The following is a 23,722-nucleotide window of genomic DNA, read 5'->3' on the forward strand; positions in this document are numbered from 1 at the left end:
AGATGGATGAACCTGACCAGCCCATTTATATCAATACTCTCTCAGTACTATGAAAGTAAACCAAGTAGGGCAGCGCCTGTGGCTCAGTGAGTAGGGCGCCGGCCCCATATGCTGAGGGTGGCAGGTTCAAGCCCAGCCCCGGCCAAACTGCAACAACAACAAAAAAAATAGCCGGATGTTGTGGCGGGCGCCTGTAGTCCCAGCTGCTCGGGAGGCTGAGGCAAGAGAATCGCGTAAGCCCAAGAGTTAGAGGTTGCTGTGAGCCGCGTGACAACACGGCACTCTACCCGAGGGCGGTACAGTGAGACTGTCTCTACAAAAAAAAAAAAAAAAGAAAGAAAGTAAACCAAGTAATACCTGTAATGCATTCTGCTAATTTTATAGATGAGAAAACTTAAGACTCAAGTTTGTAAGTGCCTCTCTTCAGGACACAGGGTAAATGATAAGTCAGGATTCAAAACACACAATAACAATATGCTCTCTATGCTTCTCATTAATCCAAAGCCCAACATCCTCTCTGATCAACTAATCTCAGAGAGGGGAAGGGAAAGATAGTCTGAATCACCTTTGTCTATTTACCTACTAATCAACCACACAAAGTAGATTAAGGAGTCAGTAAGGACTGCTTGGTAGGGGCAGATTGAATGACCAGACGCGAGTTAAACTGTGATGCTTAAGTCTTAAGAAAGCGAGACTCGGGCGGCGCCTGTGGCTCAGTGAGCAGGGCGCCGGCCCCATATACCGAGGGTGGCGGGTTCAAACCCAGCCCCGGCCAAACCGCAACAAAAAAATAGCCGGGTGTTGTGGCGGGCACCTGTAGTCCCAGCTACTCGGGAGGCTGAGGCAGGAGAATCGCCTAAGCCCAGGAGTTGGAGGTTGCTGTGAGCTGTGTGATGCCACAGCACTCTACCGAGGGCCATAAAGTGAAACTCTGTCTCTACAAAAAAAAAAAAAAAAAAGAAAGCGAGACTCCATCCCTAACACACATAGTCGGGTGTTGTAACAGGTGCCTGTAGTCTCAGCTACTAGGGAGGCTGAGGCAAGAGAACTGCTTGAGCCCAAGAGTTTGAGTTTGCTGTGAGCTATGACACCCCAGCACTCAATCCCAGAGTGACTCTGTCTCAAAACAATAACAACAACAATACCTCACAGAAATAAGGCCAGTAATCCTAGCACTCTGGGAAGCCAAGGCAAGTGGACTGTGTGAGCTCACAGATTTGAGATCAGTCTGAGCCAGAGTGAGACCTCGTCTCTAAAAATAGCCAGGTGTTGTGGTGGACGCCTATAGTCCCAGCTACTTGGGAGGCTGAGGCAAGAGAATCCCTTGAGCCCAAGAGTTGGAGGTTACTTTGAGCTATGACACCACAGCACTCTACCAAAGGCAACAAAGTGAGACTCTATCTAAAAAAAAAAAAAAAAAAAAAAAAAAAAAAATGGATCTAAAGAAAAAGGAAAAGCCATCTTATAACTCAATTACCATGACAAAAGGTTCTTCCCTTTGCAGGAGTACAGAAGAATAAACTGTATATAATTCACTACCTATAACAAAAAAAGGGAAGGAGCCACCCAAAAGACAACTTCGGCCAACACCAAATTATTTTCACTGTATAATGTGGTAGCCAAGCCTCCATGATGGCCCCCAATGATCACTGCCTCCTGGTATTCACATCCTTTGGTAGTATTTCCTCCCTCCCTGTGTGACCAATAGAATATAGGAGAAATGGTTATATCATTTCTAAGATTAGAGTATAAAAGACATTGTAGCTTCTGTGTTAGTGTCTTTGTCCTCTCTCCTAGTTCTCTATTCACCTGCTTTGGAGAAAGCAGCTGGCATGTTGTGAGCAGACAAGTTTCTCTTTGGCAAAAAACTGAGGCCTGGTAATAACCAAATGATTGAGCTAGAAAGTGGGGCGGCGCCTGTGGCTCAGTGAGCAGGGCGCTGGCCCCATATACTGAGGGTGGCGGGTTCAAACCAAGTCTCCACCAAACTGCAACAAAAAAAATAGCCGGGCGTTGTGGCGGGCGCCTGTAGTCCCAGCTACTCAGGAGGCTGAGGCAGGAGAATCACCTAGGCCCAGGAGTTGGAGGTTGCTGTGAGCCGTGTGACGCCACGGCACTCTACTGAGGGCAATAAAGTGAAACTCTGTCTCTACAAAAAAAAAAAAAGAAAAAAAGAAAGTGGATTCTCCATTTACTCTGAGCCCTCAGATGACTGCAGCCATAGCTAACAATTTGACTGAAATTTCATGGAAGATTGTGGGCTAGAACCAACTAACTAAGCTGCTTCTAAATTTCTGATCCACAAAACTGTGAGACGAAAATTACTGATTGTCTTAAGCTGCTAAGTTTTGGGGCAATATTTAACACAACAGATAACCAATACATATACAATTGATCATGTAAGTGATTGATAGCAGGACTTCCTCCCTCACATCAAAATTAACAAACATCCTATGAACAAACTATAACACAGAAAAGAGGTTTCAGAATTAGTTACCTGTACAATTGGTGGAGTTGTCTGCGAATAAGGTGAGGTCACACCATAGACAGCTGGACATGTCTGTCCTTGATAATATATGGTTGCTTGAGACTGTGCAGGAGAGTATTGCTGCTGTACACTGACGGACTGTTGGCCTGAATCCCAAACACTATAATTCTGTCCCTGAACCGGGCCTGAGGCTGGCACTGGTAAGACAGCAACGCTGGAGTCTTGGTGTACCACACCATCACTCTGAGCCACATACTGTGAACTGGAAACCTCCACTGGTGCTGTCACATGTGGCACCACTGGTACTGGTGGAGGGGCAGAAAGGGATTCTGTAGAATGTCCCACCAAAGGCTGCGTATGATCATAAGGAGCAGGAGAACACACAGGGTCCATGCTGGGTGTGGGCAGGAGCACCTTTCCAGCATTAGGGTTGCTGGGATCCACATAGGCTTGCATGGGATAACCTGGTGGGTAGCCAGCAAAGGGGTGATGAGGGGCATTATAGCCAAGAGAGTCATAGGGCAGTGGTGATGTCATTCCAAGGTTCTGCATCTGCTGCTGTTGTTTCTGAGCCTCCCGCTGAGCCACCTCTTGCTCAAACAACTTCCTGCGCTCCTCTGTAGAAAGTTTATTGCGGTCTTTAATTCGTACTTTCTTTTTAGAAGTTGGTGTATCATATCTAGAAAAAAAAAACAGTAAGAGGACCACAAAAAGTTTTTCTGTAAATCATACACGTAATGAAAGCACTAATACATATTATGTCATGCATTACTAAACCACTAGCCATACAAACGTCAATCTGGCAATGGTTAAAAATCATAATTGAAATTACGTTAAGTACTCTTACAGATAGAACAGAAACCCAAGGAAACTGACACTGAGATGAAAATAACTTCATCTCTATTCTCAGATTCTAGAATATGAAATAAAGACACATATAGACCTTGTTCTTTTTTAGGGACATTTCATTAACCAAAATTTTGAAAATCAAAATAAGTGTAAGGACCCAAGAAATAATTTAATACTTAATCTGACTGAGTGTCCCTAAGGTCCATAGTATAGTTAAAATCTGAAAAGAATTAGCTGAAAGATTGTCTTCAAATTCCAAAAGTTCAATGAATTCCATCCAGAGTTAAAAATTAAAAAACAAAGATAAGAAATCCCCATAAAGATATACAGTAGAACACCAAATACAAAGAGAACACCTTAAAAGTAGACCAAGAAAAGTGCCAATGACAAAAATTAGACCAATAAATTCCACAAAACCCAGAAGACTGAAGAATAATAACATCAAGCGTTAAGACAAACTATTAACTCAGCAAAACTTCCTTTCAAAAACGGAAATGAGGGTGGCGCCGGTGGCTCAGTGAGTAGGGTGCCAGCCCCATATATCGAGGGTGGCGGGTTCGAACCCGGCCCCAGCAAAACTGCAATAATAACAAAAGAAAAGAATTCCTATAGCCAGGCGTTGTGGCGGGCGCCTGTAGTCCCAGCTACTCGGGAGGCTGAGGCACGAGAGTCACCTAAGCCCAAGAGTTGGAGGTTGCCGTGAGCTGTGTGATGCCATGGCACTCTACCGAGAGCGATGAAATAAGACTCTGTCTCTAAAAAATAAAAAACAAAAAGCAAACAAACAAAACAAAAACGACTATTCACATAAGACTTGCAAATATCAGGAATATTCACAATAGCCAAAATATGGAAACAGCCCAAATGCATATCAATTGATGAATGCATAAAGTGCAGTACTTCAATACAATGGAATAGTTCTCACTGATTACAAAAAAATACCGAGACATTTAGAACCACAGATGAACCCAAAATACAATATGGTAAGTGAAAGAAGGCAGATAAGGCAAATTCAAATGCTATCTACTATATAATAGCACAGAAAAGACATTCTGGAAAAAATAAAACTCGAGGGTTGGAAAGCAGATTAGTGGATTCCAGAACTTCGGGATGCTGGAGGAACTGATCACGTAAGTGTAAAAGGGAAATTTTGAAGTGATAGAAACATTCTATATCATGACTGTAGTAGTTATAAAACTATACATGTGACTAAACTCACTGAATTATAAAGCTCCTTTTTTAAAAAGAGATGATCATGCTTTAAAAATAAAAAATAGGCCAGGCATGGTGACATACACCTGTTAATCCTAGCAATTTGGGAGGCTGAGGTGGGAGGACTACATTAGGCCAAGAATTCCAGATCAACCTTAGCAACATACCGGGACTTCATCTCTACAAAATACAGAAAACTTAGCTGGGCTTGTTGGCACATGCCTGTAGTCCCAGCTACTTAAGAGGTTGAGTTTGGAAGACCACCTGAGCCCACGTTTTGAGGCATGATAATGTCAGTGCGCTCTAGCCCAGTGGCAGAGAGCAAGACCATACCCAAAACAAATATTTTTTAATTAACTTAAAATATTAAAAATAAATAAATAAATAAAGACGAGAATGAGCAACGCAAACAAGAAAAGTAAAAATTTTAGACAACAGTGTAAAAACTACATTGGCTCAGTGCCCATATCTCAATGAGTAGGGTGCCGGCCACATACACTGAAGCTGGAGGGTTCAAGCCCAGCCTGAGCTTGCTAACCAGTGACAATTACAACTGAAAAAAAAGGCAGGCATTATAGCAGGTGCCTGTAGTCCCAGCTACTTGGGAGACTGAGGCAAGAGAATTGCTTAAGACCAAGAATTTGAGGTTTGTGACCTGTGACACCATGGCACTCTACCAAGGGTAACATAGTGAGACTCTGCCTCAAAAAAAAAAAAAAAAAAAAAGTGTAAAAACTATAAACAGAAATACACTAAAAAACCCTTTTAAAGGAGGTCTGACAAAAGGAGAATTAAAAAACTGGTACACGTGGGTAAACATAGTTGAACTGAATAAAAGTTTGTGTAAATATACAGTAGAACCTCTGAGTTGATTACCCAAAGGGACTATAACAAACTGGTCAACATAAGGAGGTAGTCAAAGTATGAAAGGCCTACTATACTGATACGTACATTACTTTCTCGTATAGCTTTTATTAGAGAACGTCATAAGAAATTATACCTAATCAAAATACAGTAAAATCACACATAGGGTATTAAACAAAATCAATACATTTACTATTTTCTCATGGTTTAACAATTTTTTCCAAAAAAAAGTCAATCTTGTTTGTTTCTCATTCTTTTTACAAACTAAGTGAAAAAAGGCTTTTTCACTGCTGGCTACATTACGCAGCATGCCTGGGCATTTTTCCACAGCAAATGACTTCAACTGTATTATCAGATGCCTGACATCCTCTTCTTTTGTTGGAGTCCCTGCAATTTCTGTGTCATCCTCACTTGCTTCTTCTACTTTATTCAGCTGCCTCATGCACTTTCTTTTTTCTTATTCATACACTTTTATACTGGTTTGTATTTTGGTCATTATCACTTGGAAAATTGCTTTTGGGTCAGGTTCGATACAGGTTGCCACCTCATCAGCCATTATTATAACAAAACCTTCAACATCTAATCTTTTGAATTCTGCCATGGAAGATAGACTGATGGGACCTAAATATTGGGCTCTTTTGTTATGACAAATCCAAATTTCTTCTAACATGTATTATTTCTGGTTAAATTTTATTCCCAGCAGAACTGACCCACAGGACTACATCCAGAGCATTATCAGATCTAGCAGATGAACCTGAATCCACAGGCAGACTTCAGGTTTGTATTGTAGAAATGACCCACTACAGGAATTGAGAAAGGTAGTATATTTTAAATGTTTTGTTTTTGTTTTTTTTTTTTTTTGAGACAGAGTCTCACTGTGTTGCCCTGGGTAGAGTCCCGTGGCATCACAGCTCACAGCAACCTCAAACTCTTGGGCTTAAGCGATTCTCTTGCCTCAGCCTCCCAAGTAGCTGGGAATACAGGCACCCACCACAACGCCCAGTTATTTTTTGGTTCTAGTTTTCATTGTTTGGCAGGCCTGGGCTGGATTCAAACCCACCAGCTCCCATGTATATGGCTGGTACCCTAGCTGCTGAGCTACAGGTGCCAAGGCCATTAAATGTTTTGATGGTGCCTTGGTCAAGAGATTAGATTTTTGAAGTCATGTTTGGAGGCAGAAATTTCAGTTTCACATTTCTGAGATGATTCACTTGTCTGTGGCCAGGACGACTATCTACTGTCAATAGAACAGATCATTTTCTTCTTCAATTCTCAGTCGATACCCCTTACCCAATCCTCGAATAGGGCACTAGTCATCCACATGCATTTGAACTCCCAGTGACGAACAGGTCTTTGGGCTTTAGGTTCTTGAATGTGTGTGGCTCTACTGATTTACCAATCACCAAAGGCTTTAGTTTCTCTCTAGTTCAACTAGAGCAAAGTGTAACTGTGAAATGTTCTTTTGCAAAGTTTTCTGCTCTTACATTTGTTACTCTTCATGATGGAGCTTCCATCAGCCATTGCCTTGAAAAATAGTCCACACTTGTCAATGTTAAAAATGTCAATAAAAAAAGGTCATCATTAACACTTCTGGCAAAGTCCAGGAACTTTTTGATGAATTATTCCACAACTTCTACTGGAACTTCACTGGATTCAAACACACAAGACTTTCTGGGAGATCTCATGTTGCATTTTAAATTTCTCAAAATACTTGTTGCTTAGAAATCTGCCAGCCCAAATTCCTGTATGAATTTTTTAGCAACTTCTTGGATCATCAGCTATTTTTAGAGGTGGGGTCTTGCTCTTGCTCAGGCTGGTCTTGAACCCGTGAATTCAAGCAAATCTGCCTAAACCTCCCATAGTGCTAGGACTATAGGCATGAGCCACCCCGCCCGGCCCTGTACCTCAATATTTTTGAAAGAAAATTTAATTTAAAAAGAACTTCTCTGGGCCAGGCACAGTGGCTCATGCCTATAAGCCTAATATTCTGAAACCAAGGCAGGAGGACCATTTGAGGTCAGGGGCTCGAGACCAGCCTGAGCAAGAGGGAGACCCCCCATCTTTTTAAAAAGACAGAAAAATTAGCGAGTGGTGGTGTGTACCTATAGTCCCAGCCACTCATGAGGCTGAGGCAGGAGAATCTCTTGAGGAGTTTGAGGTTACAGTGAGTTATGATCATTCCACTATACTCTAGCTGGGCTGACAGAGCAAGACTCTGTCTCGAAACAAAACTAAACCACTTCTTGGGAATAAATATTTTCTAGTCCTACTGGATAGATGATTATATAGTTTGTTTTTTTCCTACCACTGAGACAGAGAGTCTCTTAATCAGATTTTTCAAAATAAGCATTTTGATCAGTATGGTACAAGGTTCACAATAATGTCGGCATTTGAGGAGGCCAAGACAGTAGGATCTTTGAGGCCAGGAGCTTGAGACCAGCCTGGGTGACATAGTGTGAATCCATCTCTAAAAAAAAAATTTAAAAAGCGAGGTAACACATGCACATAGTCCTAGCTACTTGGGAGGCTAAGGTGGGAGGATTGCTTGAGCCCAGCAGTTTGCTATGAGCTATGATCATGCCATTGCATTCTACAAGCCTGGGCACAAGAGCAAGACCCTGTCTGTCTCTGTCTCTCTCTCATACACACACACAAGATTCACTAAAAAACAAAATTCTGACCCATTGCCCTTTAAAACACAAATCTTTAACTCCTCATATAGCATCTAAATGTTATCAAATAGAAACCACTGTGCACTAAAAATTGAATCACCTTCACATTTATTACCATCAAAGCAGAATCTGTCTTAAGATTTATCTGACCAAGATAAGATACTAACTATAAAAGTCCTTGGTGTCCAAAATTAGAAGTATGTGACTTGGGTACTTATTATCTACCTCAAAAAAAAAAAAAAAAAAAAAAAAGAATAACTCACACAGGATACTTACCTATCATCTGGCCTTTTTGTTCCCCGCTCATAGGCCGAAGCAGGTGGTGAGAGGGAGCCCCTTCGTTTCCTTTTCTCTTTATTTTGACTTTGCTTGTCTGGGTCTCTTTCTCTTGACCTGTTAGGAGTCTTTGGGGCAGCTGTTTGATCTCTGAAGCCAACAGCATCCCTTCCTCGTTCAGTTACTAAGGAAAAAGGGTTTGTAAAAAGTTTACTTGGTAGACTTTTCTCCATCGTGCTGGTATATCAACTATAAAATAAAATTTCTACCTAACAAACAGATCTATGTACTCTTCTCTCATCTATCCAGTCCTGAATTTGAATGAGATATAATGTCTCGCATGTGTATTCATTCTGTTTACTAAAAGTCTCTTCTACAAAATGCCTATTATTCTCTTTCCCACCAAAACTCAGTTCAAGCCTTTAACATTATGAATAAGTTCTGTGAGCAAATACATGCAAGATACTCCTGTTACCTTAATTTAGCAAGGCAATTTATCAGTTCAAAATGTAAACTTTTTCAACTGCTCCTGTAACTCTCTCTATATTTATGATTTGTATGTAGAAAAACATCCTGGCATGCTAAGCATAAAAACTTCAATGGGAAAAGCCTCTTTAATCTTAAAAAAAAAAAAAAACTTATTAGGCCACTTTTTATGAACTACAGTTGTCCCTTGATCTAAACAGGGGCCTGAACCTGTTCTACGAGTCCCCCCAACACATCAAAATCTGTGCAAACAAGTCCTGCAGTTGGCCCTGTGGAACCTGCTTATACAAAGAGTTGGCCTTCTTTATATAGAGGTTTCACATCCCAGAAATACTGTATATTCGAGCTGCTTCTGGGCGGGGGAAAAAAAAAGCCGCAGTATATGTGGACCTGTGCAGGGAAAACTCATGTTGTAGGCCAGGTGCAGTGGTTCATGCCTGTAATCCCAGCACTCTAGAGGCCAAGGCAGGTGGATTGCTTGAGCCCAGAAAATCGAGATCAGCCTGGGCAAGAGCAAAACCTCATCTCTATTAAAAATAGAAAAATGAGTGAAAAAAAAAAATAGGAAAACTAGCTGGGGCTTGCTGCCTGTTGCTCAGTGGTTAGGGTACCAGCCCAGCCATATGCACCAGGGCTAACGGGTTTGAACCCCATCCAGGCCTGCTAAAACAACAACAAAAATAGCTGGGCCTAGTGGCAAGAGCCTATAGTCCCAGCTCTTTGGGAGGCTGAGGCAAAAGAATCACTTAAGCCCAAGAGTTTGAGATTGCTATGAGCTGTGACGCCACAGCACTCTACCGAGGGTGACGCAATGAGAATGTCTCAAGAAAAATACAAACAAACAATCAAAAAACTAGCTGGGCATTGTGGTGGGCGCCTGTAGTCCCAGCTATTTAGGAGGCTGAGCAAGAATACGACTTGAGCCCAGTTTAAGGTTGTGTGAGCTACGATGACGCCACAGCACTCTACTCAGAGTGACAGAGTGAGACACTCCCTTAGAAAAAAAAAAAAAAAAGGCTGGGCACAGTGGCTCACACCTATAATTCTAGTACTTTGGGGAGCAGAAGAGGGTGGATTGCTAGAGCTCATGAGTTCGAGAACAGCCTGAGCAAAAATGAGGCCCCATCTCTACTCAAAACAGAAAAACTGAGGCTCGCTTGAGTCTTAGTTGGAGGTTGCTATGAGCTATGATGCCACGGCACTCTACCCCGGGTGACAGCTGGAGACTCTGTCTCAAAAACAACAACAGCAACAAACAAACAACAAAAAAACCCATGTTGTGCAAAACTGTGCAACAGTCAATAGCACAAATAAAAGAGGAAAGTTGTTTTTTTTTCTTTCTCAAAGACAGAGCCTCAAGCTGTCACCCTGGGTAGAGTGATGTAGCATCACAGCTCACAGCAACCTCTAACTCCTGGGCTCAAGTGATTCTCCTGTCTCAGCCTCCCAAGTAGCTGCCTGCCACAATGCTCAGCTATTTTTTGGTTGCAGCCATCATTATTGTTTGGTGGGCCTAGGCTGGATTCGAACCGCCAGCTCAGGTGTATGTGGCTGGCGTCTTAGCCGCTTGAGCCACAGGCGCCGAGCCAAAAAGACAGTATTTTTAACATAGGTGGTAAGTTAGAAAGTTAACAAAGCCAGAGACTTAACATGTTCACAAACAGAATGCCAGCTTCATATTCAAAGATAGTATTACTACTAACCTTCATTCAGTGTTTCTTTTTACCTAAAATGGTTCTTAATCACACTGTCTATACTTAAGCCATTTTACTGCCATTGTTCCCAAAAGCTGTCCTAAGTAGTACTTTTCACTGATCATGCCTTCTCACCAATGAACATTTCAATACAAATTGCCGTAATATACTGTTGCTTTCTATGTCAGTACTGTTCTATTTCTGAGGAGAGAATTTCTTTTAAAATCTCTCTCATAGCACTCACCCACTTTTCTTTTTCTTACCTCAGAAAAAAGTTGGAAACAACCTCAGAAAGATTTGTTTCCCCCACCCTCAGCAGGATTCGGTTTGCACAAGCCATTCTTACAGTTCTCCTTTTGGTTGTCCAAATCCCCCGTGTATTTGCAAAATAGTTATTTATAAAACTGTTATTATACTGGCTCAGTGCCTGTAGCTCAGTGGTTAGGGTGCCAGCCACGTGCACCAGAGCTGGTGGGTTCGAACACAGCCAGGGCCTGCTAAGCAACGACAACAATAACAAAGAAAAAGGCCAGGCGTTGTGGCAGGTGCCTATAGTCCCAGCTACTACTGGGGGGCTGAGGCAAGAGAATCGCTCAAGCCCAAGAGTTTGAGGTTGTTGTGAGCTGTGACGGCACAGCACTCAACTGTGGGCAACATAATGAGACTCTTGTCTAAAAAAACAAAACAAAAACACCGTTATCATTTTTTTTTTTTTTTTTTTGAGACAGAGTCTCAGATACCCTGGGGAGAGTACTGTGGTGTCATAGCTCATAGCAAACTCAAATTCTTGGGCTCAAGCAATACTCTTGCTGCAACCTACCGAGTAGCTGGGACTACAGCTACTGCCACAATACCCAGCTATTCTGTTTTTATTTATTTACTTATTTATTTTTTAGAGACAGAGTCTCACTTTGTCACCCTCAGTAGAGTGCTGCAGTGTCACGGCTCACAGCAACCTCCAGCTCTTAGGCTTAGGCGATTCTCTGGCCTCAGCTTCCCGAGTAGCTGGGACTACAGGCACCTGCCACAAAGCCCAGCTATTTTTTGTTATTGTTGTTGCAGTCTGGCCGGGGCTGGGTTCAAACCCACCACCCTCTGTACATGGGGCCGGCGCCCCACTCACTGACCCACAGGCACTGCCCAGTTTTCTGTTTTAAGTACAGACAAGGTCTTGCTCTTGCTTAGGCTGGCCTTGTACTCCTAAGCTTAGGCCAGTGGTTCTCAACCTGTGGGTCGCCATCCCTTTGTAACAACGAACATACATCGGTGGCATTAGGAAGGTTGAGAACCACTGCCTTAGGCAATCAGCCAGTCTTGGTCTCCCAGAATACTAGGATTACAGATGCAAGCTACCACACCCAGCTGTGAAACAGTTATTTATCTACAGCCATGTGTGAGCATTTGTCAGGGAGAAGCTATGAGGAATCCTTTATACCATATGATGGTAGAAAATGTTGTACAATTAAGTTAACTGTTCCTGCTTACAAGGTACTAGCACTACATCCTTCTGTAAGGTATCATTATCCAGTTTCATCTGGATCTTCTCATGACTATTCTGTTTCTTCCTGCAAAGCCAAGTTTCTTGCCCTGGTGTGAATTTCCTTCAAATATGGTTATTTCTTCACTATATCCTGGTAAAACTAAAAAGGAATGACACCAACAGATCATATTTGGATTCTATATTTTAGAAAATGTGAGGCAGAAAAGACATTCCATTTATTTAGGCTCATTTCCTAATATTATAAAGTGAGGGTAAAGCTAGACTGTATATATATATATCTTGAAGTATTATAAAACCCTCCTGAATCTTGAAGTATTATATCTTGAAGTATTATAAAACCCTCCTGAATTTTAAAACTTCTAAGCTTTAATTGCTAGATATTAAAAAGGAGAAGCTGAGTTTGAATTATAAGCATTTCCTTATTCTAAAAACCTGAGACTGAGATGAAGGGTGCCACAAATGAGGGAGAAACTAAAGATGGCACACAAAACGCTACTCCCTGAAAAGATCATAGTGGCCCATTACAGATCATCATCCACATGTCCTGGAGGGCCAAACCAATCTTTAGATATTGCAAAATACTGGGGGAGAAATCCTCATAAGTATTTCAGCTTTCTATGCTTATATTGCTAATGGTTTCAACTCAATGATCTCAGAGAGCTAACTTCTGATAATCAACTTTATAATGGTGCTGCTGGTTTTGCCAACCATTACTACCTGGCCCTGCCTTTTTTTCTTACAGAAAGAGCTTTCCACAGAATATGTGGCTATAAAAAACTAAACTAGGGGAATTAAAAATATCCAAAAGATACAACAATGGCACAAAGGATATCTCACAGATCTTTACCCAAGAAGACTATTTAAGACTACATCAAAAGCTATCTACACCAAAAATAAAAGGACAAAAAAAAAAAATCACATTAATTTCATCACTGTATTTATATTGGGTCAGCGCTGGACAGGCTCAAGAAACAACTACCTCCATAATCAGTCCCATTCCTTTAACTCTTAAAATCTGCAGGAAACATAACTAAGTGGGAAAGCCCAGAAATCAAACCCCATGTTGTCCCTGTTACCTGTTCTATAATAATGATTCTTAACTCTATCAGGGGCTGCTCACTGCTTAAGAATCTAATGAAAGTTCTGAACTTTCACCAGAAGAGCAAACATGGTCAAACCTTGAACACCACAGGTTTGAACAACATAGTCTACTTATATGCCGATTTTCTTCCATCTCTGCCAACCCTGAGACAACAAGACTCTCTCCTCTTCCTTGTTCCACTCAATGTGAAGATAACAAGGACCCTTATGATAATCCACCTACACTTAGTAAACAGTAAATAAATCCTTTTTCTAGGTGGTACCTGTGGCTCAGAGGAGTAGGCGCCAGCCCTATATGCCGGAGGTGGCGGGTTCAAACCCAGCCCTGGACAAAAACTACAAAAAAAAAAATTTTTTTTCCTTCTGATTTTCTTAACATTTTCTTTTCTCTAGCTTATTTTATTGTTAAGAATATAGTACATAGTGCATATAACACACAAAATACGTGATAATTAACCATTTATGTTATCAGAAGGTTCATCAAAAAGTTGTATGTGGATTTTTGACTGCACAGGGATGTGGCATTCCTACTCCGTATGCTTTTCAGGGTTGATTGTGTACACATAGGATTTTGCATATAAACATTTAGAGATAAAGACAGACATCTTAGGAGTACAGGCTTTTAAAAAAAAAACAATCTGCTCTTAAGAAAAAAAGAATGGCAGCACCCATAGCTCAGTTGGCAGGATGCCAACCACAAACACCAAGGGTGGTGAGTTCAAACCCAGCTTGGGCCAGCTAAAACAACAATGACAACTGCAAGAACAACAAAAAAATAGCCGGGCATTGTGGCAGGCACCTGCAGTCCCAGGTACTTGGGAGGCTGAGGCGAGAGAATTGCTTAAGCCCAAGAGTTTGAGATTGCTGTGAGCTGTGATGCCACTGCACTCTACCAAGGGTAACATAGTGAGACTCTGTCTCAAAAACAAAAAAAAGAATGCCTGCTATAGAGTAACACATAGAAGAAAGGCCATTAAAGACTATGACTTTAAGGAAAGCAATGACATAGGCAGTATAAGAGGTATTTCTTTTGACAAAACAGCATTAAGAAAGAATAAAAGTATAAGTTTTTAAACTTTTATCAAATATTTCATGTATCTAATTTTATGTATTCTCTGGTTTCACAAACAAAAAAGCTAAAGTTCTCATTAGTTACCTCTGCATATACCAAAAGAATATCTGTAAAACCATGTACACAGTATTTCCAAATACCTACTTGTGTTCTCCTTTTCAGTTTGACTTTTCTTTGGAATTCGATATACCTCCTACAAAAAAATAAACCAGAAGGAGAATTATTAGTATGAGTGGAAACAGAGATTGCTTTGAAGTTGATTGATTTCACATGGCAACAAAGAACTAAGAAAGAATGGGCTGGTATTTAATTATTCTCTAAAATTTTACTCCTATTTTACTTTAAGTAAGAATATGTCCTGGCCCCTTAAAACCACTGAAAACACACACACACACACACACAAATTTTTTTTTTTAAACCTACGAGGCTTCTCTGATCTCACTAGCAAAGTAGCAAACTAAGCAACTGGGGTATTTATTTCTAGCAAGAATATAATTCCTGAGAATCTTAGTTTCCTTATGCCTTCTACATGTGCATTCCTATATATAAATTTAAATCATCTACAGTTCCTTTCCTGAGAGTATTCATCAGGGCAATTCTAATGTTTCACTTGGGAATAAAAGGGGAGGAATAACCCAGTTATGCCGGAGATGGCAGGTTCAAACCCAGCCCTAGCCAAAAACTAAGGAAAAAAAAAAAGAAAAAAAGAAAAATTATATGTATAAAGAGAATTCCTGCTATTCAGCATATTTTTATATTATAAATGCACGATATGATATTGGCTAAATGTAATATCTACTTTCACACTATTATTAAAAAAAATAGAAAAGAAGCCAGGCGTGGCAACTCACATCTATAATCCTAGCACTTTGGGAGGCTGAGGCAGCTGGATTGCTCAAGCTCAGGAGTTCAAGACCAGCCTAAGCAACAGCAAGAGCAAGACCTGTCTCTACTAAAATTAGAAAAACTAGCCAGGCATGTGGCAGGTGCCTGTAGTCCCAGCTACTTGGAAGGCTGAGGCAAGAGGATCACTTGAGCCCCAGATGTTGCTGTGAGCTAGGTAGACCACCACAGCGGTCTACCCAGGGCAAAAAAGTGAGACTTTGTCAAAAAGAAAGAAAGGAAAGAAAGAAAGAAAGAAAACAAAATGCATTAGATCTCTGCTGCTCTTGAAATGGCATCTAATACTGTACCAAAAAATTGATCTTTAGAAATGTAAATTAAGTTTTAAATTCTTTTCTTATGCAAATCTAAGGCCTAAAATCTGTTTTGTTCTTTGACAGTTTACCATTCTAGTCTTTCAAGTAGCTCTTGGGCACAGCACTTTCTTATCCAATCACCTTGCTAACTAGGCCAATAACAAACCCACATACTCTCAATGTTATGTAATATGATCCCTCCCAGGCAGCGCCCATAGCTCAGGGGGTAGGGAACCTGCCACATACACTGAGGCTGGCGGGTTCAAACCAGCCCAGGCCAGCTAAAACAATGACAACAATAACAACAACAAAAAAAATAGCCAGCTGGCTTGGCGCCTGTAGCTCAGTGACAAGGGTGCCAGCCCAGACCTGGCGGGTTTGAATCCAGCCTGTGCCTGCCAAACAATAATGACAACTACAACCAAAAAATAGCTCAGCATTGTGGCAGGCGCCCGTAGTCCCAGACACTTGGGAGACTCAGGCAAGAGAATAGCTTAAGCCCAAGAGTTTAAGGTTGCTGTGAGCTATGATACCATAGCTCTCTACCCAGAGCAATAGCTTGAGACTCTGTCTCCAAAAAAAAAAAAAAAAAAAAAAAAGATACCCTCCTTTTTTTCTTTTTTTAGATACAGAGTTTCACTTTATGGCCCTTGGTAGAGTGCTGTGGCATCATACAGCTCACAGCAACCTCCAACTCCTGGGCCCAAGCGATTCTCCTGCCTCAGCCTCCCGAGCAGCTGGGAGTACAGGCGCCCGCCACAACGCCTGACTATTTTTTGGTTGCTGTTCAGCCAGGGCCGGGTTTGAACCTGCCACCCTCGGTATATGGGGCCGGCACCCTACCGACTGAGCCACAGGCGCCGCCCAAGATACCCTCCTTTTACTTGTGATCTGGTGATCTCATTTTGAGAATATACTCCAAGAAAATCAGAGAACCCCTTTCTCCATGATTGTTGGTTCTAGTGATATTTGTGGCAAATACAAAATACGCTGTGTCATACAACTGACGAAGGGTCAAGATGTAAGAACTCACCATTAAAAATAAAAAATGTAGACTACACAGATACAGGGAAATCTATAAGAATTAAGATTTTTAAATGTCTTAACACAATAACTAAGAAAATGCCAGGAAGGCTATGTTAACCAATGTGATAAAAATATGTCAAATTGTATATAAAACTAGTGTATGGTGCCCCATGATTGCATTAATGTACACAGCTATGATTTTAAAAAAATGAAAAAAATTTTTAAACCTCCAATACTATATACAACTTGACAAATTATATAATAAGTAATTATGCACTTATCCCCTGTGCCAGTTATCGTGTTAAACATTTCAAGTGCATTATCTTATTTGAGCCTCAAAACAACCCCAATGACATAAGCACTATCATCTCATTTTAAAAATGAGAAAAGTTCCTGAAAAAGCTTAGCAATCCACCCAAGGTTATAATGCTATCTTATGATGCTATCAGATGGTCTAACTCCAGAGTACTTTTATCTTTCAAACTAGATGAAACAGGATATGGCTAACAATATTTTGGGAAGGAGTAGGTAGCATTTTGAGATTTATATACAAATTTAGGTGACAGCTTCCATTCCCTCAGCTTCCTATGTGCAAAGACTTCCATTAGAGCTATAATTCTCTATCCTGGCTGCACAATTAGACCACCCCAGACAAACCCTAGACAATCATAATTTTTAGAAGCTAAAATGATTCTGAAGCACAGAGAAGGCTGAAAAGTACTGAACTACTGGCACTCCTCACAAAATAGAAAGTGGGAGAAAGAACTATGTATGCCTACCTCAGAGCCATCTGGGCTTTCTTTCCTCTTGATCTACTTTTGCCTGTAAGAGAGGAGACACATTCCCATCTGCTACTCTGAGGGATGCTTGGGCTTATCTAACTATTCAGTTTCTAGCTATGGGGTAATACAAAATTAGGGATAAAGACAGAAAACACAAGGCTGATACTTTTAGTTCTAACTCCTCTGTTTACCTTCCAGAGGGCCTTACTGAACTTGTGATAAAGTAAGCATGCCCTTTACCAGCACCAACCCACACTATAAAGGAAAAAAAGGTACTGTGCTGTTTTTTTTTTTTTTTTTTAGGAGACAGTCTCTTGTAGCCCTCGGTAGAGTATTGTGGCATCACAGCTCACAGCAACCTCAAACTCCTGGGCTTAAGCGATTCTCTTGCCTCAGCCTTCCAAGTAGCTGGGACTACAGGCAACCACCACAACACCTGGCTTTTTTTTTTTGTTGTAGTTTTCATTGTTGTTTAGCAGGCCGGGACTGAGTTCAAACTCGCCAGCCCTGGTGTATGTGGCCAGCACCCTAACCGCTGAGCTATGGGTGTTGAGCCTATTTTGCTACTTTTTAAGAACCTTGGAAATGACTTTTGCATAAGGCATTTGGTAAATCCAGGCACTCCAAAAAAAAAAAAAAAATAGGTTCATTCATAAAGGATACTTAGAACAGATGTATAAAGGATCCAACTAAAATAACACAATCTTAACCTACTTAGTTTCTTTTGTATAAGGTCTTGGCGTTACAAGTGTTCATTACAAATGTTTTATAGTAATTTATTACACAGGCCTCAAGTTTGGGGCTCACTCTATGGTAGAAGCTAACATACTATAGGAAATGCCTTTTTTTGTTGTTGTTTTTTTTTTTTTTTTGGAGACTTTGTCTCACTCTATTGCTCCAGGCTAGAGTGTCATAGCATCAGCCTAACTCACAGCAACCTCAAACTCCTGGGTTCAAGCAATCCTCCTGCCTCAGCCTCTGCAGGAGCTGGCACTATACGTACCTGACATAATACCCTGCTAATTTTTCTATTTTTAATTGAGATAGGGTTTCACTCTTGTTCAAACTGGTCTCAAACTCCTGAGCTCAAGTGATCCTTCTCACCTTGGCCTCCCAGAGTGCTAGGATTACAGGCTTGAGCCACTGCTCCTGACTAAGAAAGGCTTTAAAAGATAAAATCCTCAGTTCCATTCAAAGCAGTATCACTGCTTTGTTAAAAACGTATTTTGGCCAGGCATAGTGGCTCATTTCTATAATCCTAGCACTCTGGGAGGCCAAGGTTGGAGGATCACGTGAGCTCAGGAATTTGAAAGCAGCCTAATCAAGAGCAAGACCCTGTTTCTACTGAAAATAGAAAAATTAGCTGGGTGTTGTGGCAGGCACCTATAGTCAGTCCCAGCTACTGAGGCTGAGGCAAGAGGATCACTTGAGCCCAACAGTTTGAGGTTGCTGTCAGTTATGATGACACCATGGCACTCTATCTAGGACAACAGAGAGTGTATCTCAAAAAAAAAAAGAAAGTGTAGTTTAATGTACAAAAAAATGGAATGATCAAGAGCCACTATTTATTATGTGCCTAACAGTATAGAGAACAAGTTCTTCCAATACGTCCAAGTACTCAGAGTTGCTAAACTGAACCTCTTTATTATACAGTCAAAGCTGCCTTCAAAACTTTAAACTGGCAACTCAGATTGTCTACTCCCCCCTCCTTATTTTATACACTACGAACATGCAACTGCAGTTTTCCAAAGTCCCAGAATACTGAAAGCTGAAAAGGAAGCAATCATGAAAGATTACTGTGATTATTATTATTATATTATTATTATTACTTAAGATTATTCTGTCTTCAGAATAAATAGTATCAGCCTGAGTGACATGGAAGTCTATTTGGAATAATGTTAACATCCATGGGCCACAGAGTCTATCAGAAAATGTTTATCTAAATTAGCCTTATTCGTGTCAACTCATGATGTAAAACCACTTTGTAAAAAGTCTACTCAAGAGACTGGCATATTGTAACATTGAACTGTGAGTTAGAAGACCACAGTTTTGGGACTACCCCTGAGAGACGCCTTAAAGAATCTGCTGTGGCTCAGTGAGTAGGGTGCCGGCCCCATATGCCCAGGGTGGCGGGTTCAAACCTGGCCCCGGCCAAACTGCAACCAAAAAATAGCCGGGCATTGTGGTGGGCGCCTGTAGTCCCAGCTACTCGGGAGGCTGAGGCAAGAGAATCGCATAAGCCCAAGAGTTAGAGGTTGCTGTGAGCCGTGTGACGCCACGGCACTCTACCCGAGGGCGGTACAGTGAGACTCTGCGTCTACAAAAAAAAAAAAAATAATCTGCTTCTACACTCCATCTAATATTCTTTTTTCTTTTTGGAGACAGAGTCTTATTATGTCGCCCTTGGTAGAGTGCCATGGCGTCAGAGCTCACAGCAACCTCAAACTCTTGGGCTTAAGTGAGTCTCTTGCCTCAGCCTCCTGAGTAGCTGGGACTACAGGCGCCCTAATATTCTTTATATTATCCTTTTTTTTGGAGACAGAGTCTCAAGCCGTCGCCCTGGGTAGAGTGCTGTGGCGTCACAACTCATAGCAACCTCCAACTCTTTGGACTTAAATGATTCTCTTGCCTCAGCCTCCCAAGTAGCTGGGACTACAGGCCCTCGCCACAAGCCCGGCTATTTTTTGGTGGTAGTTGTCATTGTTATTTGGCAGGCCTGGGTCCTTTTTTATTTCTTTAGTGTCTAGATGCTCTTCCCAACTAACAGATACACACATAGACATTCACGTTTTTGTTATTAACCCAGACCACCTTATTCTTTGTTGGGTATCAAGCCCCAAGAACAGTAACTGGCACATAATCAACACTCAATTACCAACAATGGACCAACAAGTGAAATTCTACTTTTAATTTAGAGAAATAACCTACACAATGCTATATATACTCAAAGTATTGCCTATGCCCCATGCTTTTTATCACTATACTATCAATCTCTTCACATCTTATACCATCAATTTCTTTCATCCCTGGAAAGAGATAGCATTAAAAGGCCTTCTCTATAAACAAAAACATTATTGCCAGGGTTCTGAGTAATAAATGTGTCTCTGTAACATTCTTACTCTTTTCAATGCTTAGAACACCCTTCTGTTGGACTATTCCCCTATAACAAAGGCTCAAAAATCAATCTTCATATTGTTTAATAAACATCAAATCACTGATAAGCTTATGAAATGCCAATGCATCCAATATCTATTAAAGTTTATAAATGTTAATGGAGTTTGTTTTTTTTTTGGTAGAGACAGAGTCTCACTTTATCACCCTTGATAGAGTGTCGTGGCGTCACACGGCTCACAGTAACCTCCAGCTCTTGGGCTTACACGATTCTCTTGCCTCAGCCTCCTGTGTAGCTGGGACTACAGGCACCCACCACAACGCCCGGCTATTTTTTTGTTGCAGTTTGGCCGGGGCTGGGTTTGAACCCACCACCCTTGGTATATGGGGCCAGCGCCTTACTCACTGAGCCACAGGCGCCACCCAATGGAGATGTTTTTAATATGTGGACACAAAAACCTCATGGATTCTAAGATGCCTATTTGTGGAATTCTGGTTTGCTCATATCTATATAGCAAGATTTGGTATAAACTATGTGCTACTAGCACATATTAAGGCCCTCCTTTCTAGATGCATGAGCTAGACAGTACCTGCCATAAAGGAGTTCACAGGTTAACAATAAGAATGGCTAAGATCTCTTGGTATGTGACAGGTCTCATATACTCATATATTCTTACACTGCTAAGAGAGGTATTACTATCTATCTATAGTACATATAAAAAATGCTAAGAAAGGTTAACTATCCACACAATGAGATATATATTGAATCTAGAATCCAAGCTTAGATTTGTTCTGTCCAAAGCAAACACCCTTAACCACTATTACCTTATAAGCATTCAGAAACAGAGAAAGTAAATATGCACTATTTTATGATAGATGTATATAAAATAGTTAAGAGAAATACAATGGCGGGACACTAAAACTGACTTAGGCCTTTGAGGGAAGACTGAGAAATGCATTCTGAAAGAAGTGAGTATTTGAATGGTCTTGAAAGGTGAGGAGTTAATTGTACAAATAAACAATGAGGTAGAAAACCACAAACATGGTAGACTGACCACATATTTATCCCAACCCATTCTGAAAAGTCATATAAATAAATGTAGAGGAATAAAAAAGGTAAATAAAATAAAAGGTAAATAAAAACCCATCTGTGGTATCTTTTCTTTCTAAGACTGTAAATCACATTGGGGTACTGAATTAATATGTATATTTAAAGTTTTTAATTTCCATTCCATGCATCGTCTGATTTTTTTCAGGTTTCTTTTATTTTTTTATTATTCAGAAAGAGAAAATACCACATCCACGAAACAAGATGGCATAAGAAAAGAAAGAGACTAACAGCAAATTCTGGTTTAGTGAAAATGTTATAAAAAAAGGGTTATAAGTTTTTGAGAAAGCACAAAAGAAGAACAATGCAATACTAAAAAATAAAATTGAAGAATAAGTGCCATAAGTTCTATATCTAATAACAGGAATTCAAGAAAGAAGAGAGAAAATTGAATGGAGAAAAGTATCAAAGAGAAAAAAAAAAGACTTAGAACTAAGAGATACGAGTCACCAGATGGAGCAGGGTTGGAGCACCTACCTCAACAAATAAACTAAAATGGCATCAGAGTTCTATAACATTATTAAACTCCAAAATGATGCAGTAATATCTTGAACATATTCAAGGCAAATTTCTTTCTTTTTTTTTTTTTTGAGACAGAGTCTCACTTTATAGCACTTGGTATAGTGCCATGGTGTCACAGCTCACAGCAACCTCCAGCTCTTGAGCTTAGGCGATTCTCTTGCCTCAGCCTCCCAAGTAGCTGGGACTACAGGCACCCACCACAATACCCAACTATTTTTTGTTGCAGTTTGGCCAGGGTTGGGTTCGAACCCGCCACCCGCAGTATATGGGGCTAGTGTGCCACAGGCGCTGCCCTCAAGGTAAATTTCTAACTGATAATTATATAATATCCCAAACAAGGGAAAATAGAATAAAGACATTTTTCAGATCTGAAAGAAGACAATGCTGAAGACAAAGACTGGAGGTTCTAAGATACAACAAGATTCTCTATTCTGTGTCACACATCTGATAATTCTCTACAATGTACACTACATCATACTGGGTACTTTAAAAAATTTTAATTCCTGAGAAACTGACAGAAAAGCGTTAGACAATGTTAATGGATTATCCAGCACATATTAATACATTCATGTACATAAATTCAACAAACAGGCATTCAATATAGATAAACCTTTGTAGTTTTAACTTTTGTGCAAATACTTAGGAAGTAGCGGTTATTTACTTATTTATTTAGAGACACAGTCTTGCTCTTAGTGTCCAGGCGCGAGTACCATGGCCTCAGCCTACCTCATAGCAACCTCAGACTCTTGGGCTCAAACAATCTTCCTGCCCTAGCCTCCTTAGTAGATGGGATTATAGGCACAAACCACTACACTTGGCTAATTTTTCTATTTTTAGTAGAGAAGGGGGCTCACTTTGCTAATGCTGGTCTCGAACTCCTGAGCTCAAGTGATTCTCCTACCTCAGTCTCCCAGAGTGCTAGGATTACAGATGTGAGCCACCATGACTGGCCAGTGGTGGTTAATTAAAATAATACTAATAAAAGATCTAAAGATGTCATTTAAATCTGTCAAATTTTTGGAAAAAAGTTGTCTTCCAACAAACTGTCCCTAAAAGAAAAGCTTAGCTCTATGGAAACAGCGTTTTCAGAGTAAATGCTATAATTAGTAATAGCAAATTTTTTTTTTTTTTTGGAGACACAGCCTAAAGCTGTCACCCTGGGTAGAATGCCGTGGCATCACCACTCACAGCAACCTCCAACTCCTGGGCTCGAGTGATTCTCCTGCCTCCACCTCCCAAGTAGCTGGGACTACAGGCGCCCGCCATAAGGCCCAGCTATTTTTTGGTTGCAGCCGTCATTGTTGTTTGGCAGGCCCGGGCTGGATTCGAACCCACCAGGTCAGATGTATGTGGCTGGCACCTTAGCCACTTGAGCTACAGACGCTGAGCCAGCAATTTTTTAATTAAAAAAAGGAGGTAAATATTTTGAATTTGGGTTTCTAAGAAGACGGTAAAAGCTATTAATAAAAATGAACATTACAAGGTGAAGAACAAGCTGTTAAAAGACAATTAAGAGCCTATGTCTGAAGGGCAAGTGGAGGAGACAGCCAACAGAAATCAGAAAAACTCAGCAAGGCACAGAGGCTCACACCTATAATCCTAGTACTTTTAGAGGCCAAGGCAGAAGGCTGGCTTGAGCTCAGGAGTTCAAGACCAGCGTGAACAAAAGCAAGACACCATTTCTACTAAAAACAGAAAAATTAGCAGGGTGCCATGGTAGATGCCTATAGTCTCTGCTACTTAGGAGACTGAGGCAGGA

The 23,722-nt window shown here is 40.8% G+C and overlaps 1 protein-coding gene across 3 annotated transcripts in view; it reads right to left on the reverse strand.

Moving 5' to 3' along the window:
• Positions 1 to 23,722, reverse strand: part of SETD2 (SET domain containing 2, histone lysine methyltransferase) — a 168,925-nt gene that overhangs the window by 48,368 nt on the left and 96,835 nt on the right. For all 3 annotated transcript variants that reach the window (XM_053600468.1, XM_053600467.1, XM_053600466.1), the window contains 3 exons: positions 14,360 to 14,408; positions 8,362 to 8,545; positions 2,498 to 3,167 (listed from right to left, as the gene is read on the reverse strand). In XM_053600468.1, the coding sequence (XP_053456443.1) occupies positions 2,498 to 3,167; positions 8,362 to 8,545; positions 14,360 to 14,408 (903 nt within the window). The remainder of the gene's footprint in view (positions 1 to 2,497; positions 3,168 to 8,361; positions 8,546 to 14,359; positions 14,409 to 23,722) is intronic.

This window comes from Nycticebus coucang, chromosome 8, assembly GCF_027406575.1.
Source record: "Nycticebus coucang isolate mNycCou1 chromosome 8, mNycCou1.pri, whole genome shotgun sequence".
NCBI classification, from domain to species: Eukaryota; Metazoa; Chordata; class Mammalia; order Primates; family Lorisidae; genus Nycticebus; species Nycticebus coucang.